We start from the raw sequence: 12,634 nt of genomic DNA, 5'->3' as shown, positions 1-12,634 counted from the left end.
AAAGTTTTGACTATATTAATATATGCATGCATGCGTATTAATCTGCCATTAATACTTTTTTAGTCGTTTAGCTTCTCATTAGTACCTATCTTTTAACTTCTGTTTCTTCTTGTAGTTAAAAGCACGACGATCGGAGTGTAATTCAAAGGCTATCCATGCAAGGAATGATTATCTTCTCACTTTAGCAGCTGCTAATGCACACCAAGATCGCTATTATCAAACAGACTTAGTAAACATTATGAAGGTAAGGAAGCTAATTTATGTTTTGGAGTTGAGAAGCGTGAAAATCTGGATAGTAAAATTAATAATATACAAAATCTTGGGTTGGTTTGCAGCAGCACTGTTGACTTTGTTGACTTTTCCAATGTATTGCAATAGACGAGGTCAGTGCAATGGATCCTGTGGTAGTGTGCAGTATACTAGGTAACAATTGTCCAGTCCCAAAGCTAAGCAGTTGCCTTTTTTTCTAACTTCACTTTTTTATTTTATTTTTTTTTTAAAGCATACTTAAATAAAGGAATCAAGTTGGTGGACCTTAAGTTAGAGATCTTTTTAGTTCTTCAGTGGCTATCCCAAAATATTTTTTTGTGTCTAATTGTCTGATCAGAACATTTCTTTATGGTATAGCTAACGAAAATGTAACTATTAAAGATGTTGGTTTCAAACCATGAATTTTAGAGAATAGCAAATCAGCATTGCTGTTCTCACACATGGCAGCTTGCCACGTCAAGCTGAGTAGATGCTTGAACTCATAGGAAATGACATACTTAAAAAGTTCAAATATAATTGCTGACAGGTTTTTCACATCGTTCTAGAATTACTTAAATGTACTCAATTCTTGTAACTTAGAATTAAATAGTTATGAATAAAGTGTAAAATCTGTAATTTCATCTATTTAAATCTGATTCAGGCTTTGTGTAGTTGCGTTCCATATTTTGACATTTTCGAGGCATACTTAAATTTGCTATGTACAAACTATTTCCAGGTGATGCAATCATGGCAACTTATTAGCCTGTAATTTGCATTTAAAATTGCTTTATTGGATAACATATCACTTTTATGAACTTAAAACTTTTGAGTAGACTTTCTCACCTGGAACAAGGGTGGCAGGTTGTAACAAGTCACTATGTTACCAGCATGCTTTTGCATACTCGAAGAAACCTATTTGAAATCTATAAGAACTCTATCTATAAATCATATAGATCTGAAATGCAGGTAACCAAATTAGAAACTCAGGGAGCAAAACGCGGTCTCTGAGCCGTGAAATTCCATCACGTCTTGACTAGGTTAACCGCTCCTATGGCAGTATGTGCATGCCTCTTAAAGAAAATCACAGTTTGTGTTGGAAGTTCATTCCTCTGCCTCATATATAACTGCTTGGATGACCCAAACAGATCTGGGCATCCCAAAGGCAATGCAGAGCTGTTGGTCCTTTTGGCCGTCTCCAGTGTGTTCGTGTGTAACAGCCAGTAGATAGTCTTCTGCATGTTACTAAAATAAGTTTTACTTTTCTGTTAGCAAAATGTGAATATTTCTGCTGGCTAAATATGTAGTATATGGAAATGGTTGTAAAGGAAATATTCCTTATAATGTTCAAGATAAAACTGAATAGATACTTACAAGGTAATTCTGTACTACGTGCATGGCTGGCTGTCATCAGTTACAGCTTTTACATGTAAGTAATGCCAGAAGTGAAATTAATATGTTCAGAACCTAGGAAACAATATGGACGTTTGATTTTTTTTAAAAAAAAAGCCCAGGTGAAACGGTGGCTGGCTCTGGTAGGTGATGGCTGCTCAAGTCTCAGGACATCGGACCATAATGCCTGCAAAACGCTGCAGTGCACACCGAGTGTCTCATTTTCTCTGTATGTCCAGCTGCATTTTGTGTGTTACGAACTAGGCACAACGGGTGTCTGTGTGGTAAGCTGTGCAGGACCGTGATCTCTTTGAATTTCCCTAAGTGTTTATGTCTTTTGGATGGTACAAGCTTTCTGTGCTGTGACGTTAGAAAGCTGCGGATACCCGAGGAATGTTTTTTTTTTTTTAGCTTGCAATAAGAAATCAAACTACAAACTGTTGAATCATTCTTGGAAGGACTGAAAAATACAATAAGGGATAACAAAGTCATGCTGGTGCCATTCCTCTGTGTGTGTGCTGTTTTCCGTAGATGTTCTGCTTACCCGGGGTCCTGTCCTAAAGCTGCTGCTGATCCGTGTTAGCCCGTGGTAGTTCCTTTACTGGGCTCCCTCTTGCCCAGTCCTTTCTTTTGTAGAACTTGTTTTGAAGTCGTTTTCAATGTGAACAGTTTTTGATATGGAAATCTCTCTGTGCAACCTATTCTTCCGTATAAATAATTGTGGTTTGCTGGAAACCTAAATTACAAGTACTTCAATTGAGCCCAGTTACTTTGGAAGGGAAGGACAACATTCAGGGTTCTTTTTCTGCGTCTCTTTCAGATATTTGTGGTAGTTAAATCTCCTGGTCTGGTAAAGAACTGTGTTCTTAATGAAGATCTGTAAATTTGTTTTTGGCACTCTTGTTTGTGAGCAAAAATCAGTGGGTACACAAACATCGTTGCAACAGGGCGCTTTGGGACAAGGGAGAGAATAAGGCGAAGGCAAGGTTTCAAATTGAATGTCTACTGGATGCATTTAGAAGAGGAGGGAAAAAAAAAAAACTCAGGAAAATCAAGGGTTAGTATCATTAGGATCCAATTGTGCTTGTCCAGTAAGTTTGGATGTGAAACTGCTTAAATATGAACAACTGGTGTAATCTGGGGCTAAAACCAATCTCAGTATCAACAGAAGCTGGCAAGTGTGCCCCAACCTTTAAAAAGAGCTTCAGGGGTGAATTATATATCAAGAAGTCTGACTTCCCTCCCTACCAGACAGACTCGTGAATGGAGTCAGTACACACGTAAGTAAATACGATATAGTGGGGTGACCAGCATGATTTCGGAAGAGGGACGGCAACTCCAAAAGCCGTCTTTAAGAGTAGGTAAGCCCGGGGATAAGGGTGATTCATCTGGTTCAGTGTCTCGAATTCGCCAAGGGCTCTCAGCAGACTTCCCACTCGGTCTCTGCTTACGTAAAAGAGGTACGTCCTTGCAGGTAGGGCGGGGGTTTTCTCACAGATCAGGAACCGATGAAGAGATACACAAGATGTGGGATTAAAGTAAATGCCTGGGCTTTATAATGGGAGGAGATTTGCTGGCAGGGCCCTGGTTTCCCTCTTATCCCTCCCCCTTCCAACTGAAGTCTGGGGGAACCATGCCGTTTAAATGCTGAGAAAATGATCGTTTTATTTATCATCAGGGTTTAACATAAGTGATATGGAAAACGAACCGAAGGAGAGCGGTGGTGGTCTGCAGGTACAGAATCGTTCCATATAAGCAAATGTGAAGGTTATGACCAAGAAGCATCATAAGATCTTGATGATTTGGGATTACCAGGCAAGAAAATAGCACCTGAAATTTGTGTTAAAAAGTGAAAAGCGGTATTTAGAGGTGAAATCACTGCCTGCGGGATAAAGAACTCAGAGTTGCGATTACTATTTCTGAAAGAGAAACTGGAATGAAAGATAAAGAAATGGGGACTTGACTATTATATGATCCTAATCCTATATCTACATAGCATCACTAGGAAAGGCGGCCTATTGAAAGGTGATTAAAACTTTTTCTAGACAGCCCAGTTCCTGTTTTAATTGTGTGACCCCAGTGGACATTACATACAGTGCAGTTGTAGTGTCTAAGCTAAATGTGGCCGTTTATATCTTAAGGTTGACATTTTTAAGATGTCAACCTTCTTTTTTTCACCTTCTTAGTGAGTCTTTCAGCATTCATGCCGTGGTGGCCACCTTGCTACCTGTTGGCATTTCTCCATATATCTGTGACTGAGTTAATATGCCTTCTGCAGGGCTGTCCATGTTCCAAATCACATCCATTTTCTCCATAAAATCTCCATCCCAAAGGCCAAAATCTCCATCCATTTTCAGCATTCCTGAAAAATTCAGCTCTCACCAGCTGCCCCATTGGAAAGCAGACTGGAAGGCAGCAGCCTGACTTGTGTAAGGTGGGAATGTTGAGTGCAGTCAGCAGCACCTCGAACATCACAGGGCTTACGGGGTTATTTAGGGTCTGCTCTTTGAGGAGCTGTGCAGATCGGTTGATTTTATCCACTCTCTGGACCAGGTGAACCTGAGATTCTTGTAGCACACACGGGCTTCCCAGTGAGATCTGGAGGTGTGATTGCAGGACCAGTTTCATTACTTTATTTGGAATCAGGTTCATTGCCTCACCTTTTCTTCAGGGCAAATGTTTTTGTATGTGGCAGAGAGATAAACTGTAAATTATTTTCAGGCTGGCTTTCAGAGTTACTCAGTAACCTGTAAATAAATCCTTTATCTAAATAATATTCAGAATATAAGTTGTTTAATGTAACAACATTCAAACTTGAAAAACAAACTGCCCCACCTCCCCTGCCCTCAAAATCTCCCTAATCCTCACCTGAAGCATCGGTTTTACAAAAAAGATGTTACAAATCACATGGAAAGGTTTAAAAAAAAAAAAAGTAATTTTGGTTCAAAGACTGATCTTACATACCTGTTGTCTAAAAAAGTTGTTCTAAATTGAGTTTAGGTATAAAATGACAGCTGCTTGGTGTACTGGTTGGAGTGCATCAGTATGAATTTGACCAGAGTTGAAGCTTTCCATATTTCTCTAGATGATAAAAACATTAGAAGTGGAAAAAGCCCTGCAGAGATTTCAGCAGCTCCTTGGCTGTGTTGCTGTGTGAGAAGGTAAAACTTGCGCTTCTCTCCAAATGCCTCAAAGACTGTTTCTCTTTGTGTCCATCCTAAACGATTTCCTTGCAGGTTTTGGTTTTAATGAGGTTATTGTTTGCAATGAGAGTTGTTCTGCGTGGCTTTTGTTGCTGAGAGTTGTCTGCTGTTGGGTTTGACAGTGCAGTTGTTTGAAGCTGGGGTTGACTTTGCTGAGTGTGATCGGGCTCTTGTAGAAGTGCTGCCTGCTGCTGGCTTCGGGTTTGTCGTAGCACAGCCCTCCGAAACCATCACGGGGACCCTGCTGCGTATGCAGGCGGTGCTTGCTTTCCTTGAAAACTTGCAATTTTATCCTTGATTTTTTAATTTATTTATTTAGCCTGTTGTGGGCCTTGTCCACCAAAAGCTGCTCGTTGCATCCCGTGCAAGGTGAACTGAATGCAGACGGGGAACAGCGAGGCGCACCTTGGCTTTCCGACAGCCCAGACGATAGCTGGTGGTGGTGGTGGCTTTAAAGCAGTGAAATCCAGTGAAAGCTCATAGCACTGTCACCAGGTGACAGCTCTTTAAGCAGCAAAATCAACACCTGAAGGAGAAAGGAGGGGTGGTGACGTATTTCAGTCTCGGTTTATGTTGGCACAAGGTGTTTGAGAAGCCACTGCTGGGAAAAGATAATTCGTGTTGGGCTTGAGGCACCCTGGGTTACTCAGTGTTTGATACAAGCCAGCACTGGTTTTTTTCGTCGTAGCTGACTCCGAAATGCTGCTGTTGTGCTGTCCTGTGACAAATGAATCACAAATTACTCCTCTGGAACAGGCAACAAATTGACATTTCGCTTGGCAGAGTTCCTGGTGACATACAGCTCCTGATCATTTTCAGTATTTAGAGTATGTTATTTTAGTTAGCAACGTTTTCATGTGAAGAAGAAAATAAATGATTCACTGTGCTATGTTTGTAGTTATGAAAGGCCATCACAAACAAAGCAGGGATGCTCCGAATGTACGAAATGCTTCCAGCACTTCTCAAAGAATTGAGAATTACTTCTAAAGTGCCATCCCAGTTTGCCAATTCCATCGGCAAATGAGCAGCGAAACTATTCTAGCTCTCCCTTTAGAAAAGATTTTAATCCTTTTGCTTTTTTCCCGTAGCTGTCCTTTATGTCCAGGATTTACATCTTGTGCCTCTTCCGCGCCAGCTGCGCCATCTCGCCGGGCTGCCACAGACCTGAGATCTGTATTTCAGTATCTGGAGAGAGATTTAAAAAAAAGAAGAAGAAAGGGCCTAGACTAAGGCATTGAAATGTTTTTTTCTTTGCCAGTTTCCTGACAAGCTGCTTGGGAGGGGCTGCCAACGCCTGGTGCTGAGGCACAGTGTGCAAACCCTTTTAAGCTCAGGGTGTCTGCCTGGTGCTCAGGCTGTTGCAAGAGTTTAAACTGAGGTCAGAAGGAAGTGTAAGGTGATGGCTGAAGGAAGTTCAGGGTTGTTTGATACGTGTCTTTCTCTAAACTTTATTATTACTGCATTTCCACTTTTACTACTCTACTCGTAACTCCTCTTTAAGTTCCTCTTGTGAAGCACCCCTGAACATGACTGTGTAACACACTCTAACTGTGGAAAGGTCAATCAAAAAAAAAAAAGGAAGCATCATTAACGTTCTAAATAATTCTTTGATTATTTTGGCGGAGAGACAGAGAAGTAAAACTTAACCTGAGTTCCAAATGTCTCGTTTCGATGTCACGAGCATCAGCCACTCATTCCCTGGTGGCCTGCAGCGTGTGGGAGTTGTAGGGCTCAGGGCTGCATGCTCGGAGCTCCACATGGACCAAGGTTTTTGACACAAAGTAAAATATTTCAATGAAATAATTTATTTTGTCTCTGCAGTATGTTTTTCAAACTCCGTTGCTTTCACAAAGGTTTCCGTTTTGATGCTTGTACTTCAAAGTACAAAGAGTCTGCCTTGATTTTTTTTTTCAGAGGTGTTTATAATGATCGAGTTGATCATCAGCAGAGCTTCGTGGCTGATGCCAGAAGCTTAATCTTCATAGCTAAACGATTTTTAAGGGTCCTCAATGCTACTGTAGGATATTAAAAAAAAATAGCCCCCAAACAGCGACAATCAAGTGTTAATGTTGTGGGAGTGTTTGCAGACAGTGATGCACTTCTATGAACAACTTTGGGAAAAAGAAACTCAATATAGTAGCAAGCAGTGATAGCAGGTATTTCTAACTAATATTTTTCTGTGCTTTTTTTAAAATTTCATACTCTAGTACATGCAATGGTCGTTAGTGTTTGCAGGCTGAATTAGAGGAATAGTGTCAAAAGCAAGTGTGCCTCACAGTTTCTGTCCTCTGTGGTTTCAGTTAGGTTTTTCTGTATTGTTATGAATATCTGTCGTCTTTTCTGGCTTTTCTGTACTTTCCAGTTTGCTTGCTATGAGGAAGTGAAGGCGTTCATTTTGGCTCTTGTTCTTGATCAGAGTTCCAGCGGTGATACGGCAGGTTTAAATAGAAACTTAATTTTATGTAATTTCCCTGGGACAAACAGATCTTGCATGGATGACGGTACCGAGACATGTTACAGCATTGCTTTTTTAAGCCAGGAGATCAGTTTTTAGAAACACAGGTGACATTTCCCTTTCTCACATCTCTGCCTGTTGTTAGGTACTGTCTTAAAAGGATCCGAGAGAGGAAGAAATCTCTCTGGCTTTGGAGGTATGAGCTGGCAGTCACAAGGACTGACATGAGTAGGACAAGGGAGCACCCAGAGCAAGCACAGTGCCTGCAGCACATGATGAAGACGCTGAGAAAACCGGGATTGCTCAGCCTAAGAAAAGACAGGAACATCTAACAATTTTCATGTTTTACAGCTACCTACTTGGGGAGGGCGTGGAGAAGACCAAGCCAGGCTTTGGAGGTGTGCAGTGATGGGACAGAGGGCCGTAGACAAGTAGGAACATGGAAAATTCAGATTAAATACAAGGAAAAAGGTTTCCCATGAAGGTGGTCAAATGCAGGAACAGGGACCCAGGACGGGGAGGAGTGTCACACCGTGGAGACATTTAAAACTTCACTGGAAGCACCCTTGAGCAACCTGATCTGTTTGGCCCCGCGTTGGGCAGAGGTTGGACCGGTATCTCTCTTCCAATCTAAATTATTCCCTTCTTAAGGAAGATCTTCTCTCGGAAGATCTGCTCAAGAACATATAGCTTCCAGCCTCTGTTTTCTCTGCCGCTGACTGGGATATCCATGTGAGCACGCAGGGTTAGGATATTCGTGTTTTGACAAACATTTTCTTTATTAGTGGTGTTGGGAGGTTTTGTGGAGCCGAGCTGCCAACTGTGTTTGCAGCATAGTCATCCACCACTTTTATGGAGCACTTTAAACCATCATTTAAAACAAATGTAAATACAAACTCCAAGTGTTGCTTAGGCAAATGAGAATCAGCTGCAGCTAGTGATATTAATAGAAATGACCCAGGATTGAGGACTTGGTGGTTTTCATTTAATGATTTGTTTTTAAACCCAGAAATTAATAGGGTATGTGTGCCAAACGGTGCTTCGCTCTGGTGGCTCTCTTTGACTTTAAATTGACATTACTTGTTAAGTTGACATTGACTCTAAGTTGACATGTTAGCAGAAGGTCTTAAATGGTCTCAGGAATGTTACCCTAACAGTGGCTGGCCAGTGTGTGCCCTGAATAAATCAGAACATTTGCATGAGTGAGTATCTCTGCAGAGTCCAGAGCTAGTCGAACCAACGTTATCGCTCTAAGAAATCATTCTACGTATACATTATTGTTCTGTGCTTTTTAGAATGATTTAGAAGCGCCCAGGGAACTATTTGATTTTCTAAAATATTTCTGATGTCAGCAGAGGTTTCGGGTTTCTTCTATAAATCTCTTCTATAAATTTAGCACTAGTTGTTCTCCTCAGGTCTTGTAATACTCCCTTTAAAAGTCAGAGGGAATTTATGCAAGTGAAAGAACTATTGTTCCACTTCCTGCTCTTGTCAGCTGCAAGCCACAAATATTTTGTAATTACAATTAAGCCAGCCATAGATTGCCTTATCTCCAGTATCAGATGGGCACAGTCACTTTCCTGTGAAGACAGCCAGCGAGTGAGCGTTGCTTTCTTGTGTTCGCTCCTATGAATGGGGATGAGTAAGGGGGGCAGCTGTACTTCGGGATACGAGCGATCCCAAAGATGCTAACCGGGGCTTTGCAACGTCTGCTGCCACGCTGATTTCCCTTCCAAGGGCATCAGTCTGTGTGCATGTGTGCACATAGCTCGTTAAACCTCGGGGAAATGAATTCCTTTAATGAGAGGCTGGAATGTGATTATGCAGCCACATAAATTGGTGAATAATTAATACAAAATGGTGCGTGCTTATTTAGGCTTTCCCTTAAATGCTCCTACATCACACCTCCTGGTAGTCACTCTATTGCTGTCTTGGAGACCAGGAGCTCCTGATAGCTGTTGTCTCCTGGATATGTGCTAACTGCAGTTCTGAGCATTGGTATTCTGGCTGACGAAGAGGAAACATTGACAAGGACGGCTTCCCAGCAGAAGGCCACTCCTGGAGGTCATTTTGGCAAAATCACAAGCAAGTGAAGTTTACCTACAGTTAGAGGTACTGCTCTTAAATGTTATGGTAGCATCTACTATCTTCAACTTAAAATCTACCACTCGCCCCCGGGAATATCACGTTACTTAACACACAGCATTTCCAAGGTGGCTCAAGACAAATAGTGGGTGTGGATCAGACCTGTTCCTGTTTTCCAGATGAAAAAATGAGTAATGGTCACATTTGCCTGATGGCAGCTGTCTCACCTCGTGTTTTAACCATGTCTCAATTACTTCTTCAAGCATTTGGTCAGAAGGGGCTGTTTATTTCCAGGGGGCTCAGCATCCATCCGTAGTCTAATATCTAAACCAAGACAATTTATGTAAGTATGTTAAAGGAATAATTATCTTTCATGGCATAATAAAACTCTTTCTTGACAATGCTATGACTTGTCCGATAGTTTTCCTTTGGCCTTGCGACAGAAATAACGTTAGGAAAAGGGTTGATTGCAAAACACGTAGTGTGATTTCACAGATGCTCGTGAAAGGTATTTCCTGCCCAGGAGGCTGCGCAGAAGTCATGGATGGTTTATACGAGAAAATAACAGGAGCACTGAATGGGAATGACTTGGAAAAGGGAAGGAATAGAGAGAAAAGAGACGCAGTTGGTGATGAGGGACGGATGTAAGGCAGTAGAGCAAGGAAGACCACTGGAAAGCCATTGGAAGACCACTGGAACACCGCTGGAAAGTGATCCATTGCGGATCGCTGCCTGGGAAGAGGCGGTGTTTTCTCTTTTGTCCATTATTATTTTGTCTTTTACAGATTTTATGGAGAAGCAGAGCTCAGGCTTTGGATTGGGCTATGAGGTTTTTGTGGCAAACGCCATAAAACTACCCGTTTGGAACAGGAAATGAAAGTTTGCCATCTCGTTTCAAAGCCACGCTGCAATGCAATGAGAACAGCTCCCAAAGCCCCTCGCTGTGCCAGAAACCAGCCTGCGTGCCTCGAGCTGGTGTGTGGCTGGGGCAGAGAAACGGCCAGGCTCAGGAAACACCTGGCGTGCTCCGGCTGGGAGGCAGGTGGGGCTACGGCTGAAATTTTTAACTAGAAACATGTTTTTTAGAAGTATTTCGTCTTTTAGAAGTCATGGAGACAGATGTCCCGAACAGATCATTCATGGGGTTGTGTTTGGTTGTGGGTTTATTTTTTGTTTTGTTCTTAGCAACTCCGTATTCACTTAAAGAACTGAAAACATTTCTGGCTGTTATTACTTACAGCCACCTAATGTTTCCGTGAGTTACCTGGAATTTACACGTATTTAAGTTGAACCTATGTGAAAAGCTCCTGGACCATTTTTTAAAATTGAATGCATGTGTACAGCTTTTGTCCTCTTCAATAATGAGATGTTACTGCCTTAAACTGTAAGGTTACCGAAACCCTCTGCTAATAACGTTGGTCCTGAAAACATGTGGATGCTCAGTTGGATGATTTGAAGTGAAATCCAGAGTTTTTGGGGGATAATTGCTGCTTGGCCAAAAATGAATGTCCAGGTGTCCAAGCAACACAACCAACATAATTTGCAAGTTAAAAGTGGTCATCTGGGTGCACCGGAGCTGGCGGCAAAGATCAGCTGGTTTTAATCCTCTGCCAAAGCCTCTAGGGATGGTAGAAAGTCTTAAAAAGTGTTTGAAGCTTAATCTTGCTATAGGTTTTATTGTCTTCAAGGAACATGGAAAGCGGCATAGAAGAATGCAAAACATGTTCTAATGTGGCCATCTTTTGAAGGAGGCTGTAAGGACTAATTTCACTAATTTAGGGGCTTATACATCAACACAGGAGAAAGAGTTTCAGAGGGATTCAATTTATGAAAGGAGCAGAGGAATTTATAAGGAGACAAGACCTGAAATCACATGAGCCAGAAATCTGACAGTGGGAAATGTCACGCCGAATTTGAAGCATAAGTCCTGAAATAAAAGTTATTGGAAAAATAGCTTTTAATCTGTTATCGTTTTGCCTCTTGCAAATAAGCAGGAGCGCACGGGGGCTGCAGCAAGCCCTGGTCCTTCGCCGTGAGCTGTGTGAAGGGAGCTGAACGGAGCTGACCACGCACCACTCTGTCTAGCCCACGGACGGGCATTAGGAGGCAAGAAATTCCCGTTTAACATTTCCTAATAGCCACAGGAAAGCTGGCTGGGATCACTCAGGGGAGGTGGAGCGTTAATCCTGCAATATGATTTGTCTGGCTACCTGCTAGTTTTCATACACAAACCAATTCCCATCTGTTCAAGTTGTCATCTCTGCTAAAAAGGCTTTCTAACAGGGATATACCCCTTCTCCTGAAAGGGAAGAAAATATTCATAGAATCATGGAATATCCTGAGTTGGAAGGGACCTACAAGAATCATCAAGTCCAACTCCTGGCTCCACACAGGTCTACCCCAAAATTCAGACCGTCAATTCCTTGGCAGTCGATTGCTGGATGCTGGATGACCGAAAGTTGCTGAACGAGGATCTTATTTAGTAGTTTATCGAATGAAGCACTAAGGTAACTGGTGATGGGATTTCGGTGGTAATTAAAAGACAGAATGTCCATCCATCTGGCGGGATAGCCAGCGTTGCTCGGCATTAAGGTGAAGAACCCGTTCGCCACGAGTCCTGCCTGCTCTGTGCATGCTTCCTTCCCCCTCGGTGCAGCAGCATCCGGAGATGCTTCCTGGAGGCATCGGGCTCAGAGCAGCAGCACCCTCAGCTGGGACCTTGTGCAAGTCCAAGGGCACGTCAAAACCTCCAGGGAAGTTTCATCAGTTAGGCTCAAGGCTTTTAATCTCCCATATCTCAGAGCTACGGGAGCACAAAAACTGTCCTAAAATAAAAAACACACACGTGGTCTGAAGATACTGGAAGAAAATTTGTTTGCTTGAAAGAATCATGACGATATCCTGATCTGTGGGTGTCTGAATTTATTCGAAGGAGCTGCTTTTGAAGTATAAAAGCAGTTATATGGGAAGATGCAGGAAACAGCTTTCTAGTTTAAGCTTATGAATATTAGAAAGATTTTTTTTTAACTGCTCTTATTGATTAAATTGTTCAATGTTTTGTATTAGATTTCAGATACAATGATACAATTTAATAGACAAGAATTCAATTTAATAAATTTAAAACGTATGGAGCCCTAGGAAGAAGGTGGATAAAAAGAAGAGGACAAACCTGAGTGAGAAGCATCTTTATTCAGAGGAAAACGACTTCACAGTTATTTGTAAAAATGTGTTTGCTCAAATCATTTAACAAATT

At 41.8% G+C, this 12,634-nt stretch overlaps 1 protein-coding gene across 3 annotated transcripts in view; it reads left to right on the top strand.

Moving 5' to 3' along the window:
• Positions 1-12,634, top strand: part of FCHSD2 (FCH and double SH3 domains 2) — a 159,230-nt gene that overhangs the window by 82,371 nt on the left and 64,225 nt on the right. For all 3 annotated transcript variants that reach the window (XR_005816211.1, XM_040544638.1, XM_040544637.1), the window contains exon 8: positions 116-244. Coding sequence is in view for 2 of the 3 variants with exons in the window: in XM_040544638.1 (XP_040400572.1) it covers positions 116-244 (129 nt within the window). In the remaining variant the exon portion in view is untranslated. The remainder of the gene's footprint in view (positions 1-115; positions 245-12,634) is intronic.

The sequence above is a fragment of the Cygnus olor genome, chromosome 1 (assembly GCF_009769625.2).
Source record: "Cygnus olor isolate bCygOlo1 chromosome 1, bCygOlo1.pri.v2, whole genome shotgun sequence".
Taxonomy (NCBI): domain Eukaryota; kingdom Metazoa; phylum Chordata; class Aves; order Anseriformes; family Anatidae; genus Cygnus; species Cygnus olor.
This window is presented reverse-complemented; position numbering and strand designations above follow the sequence as displayed.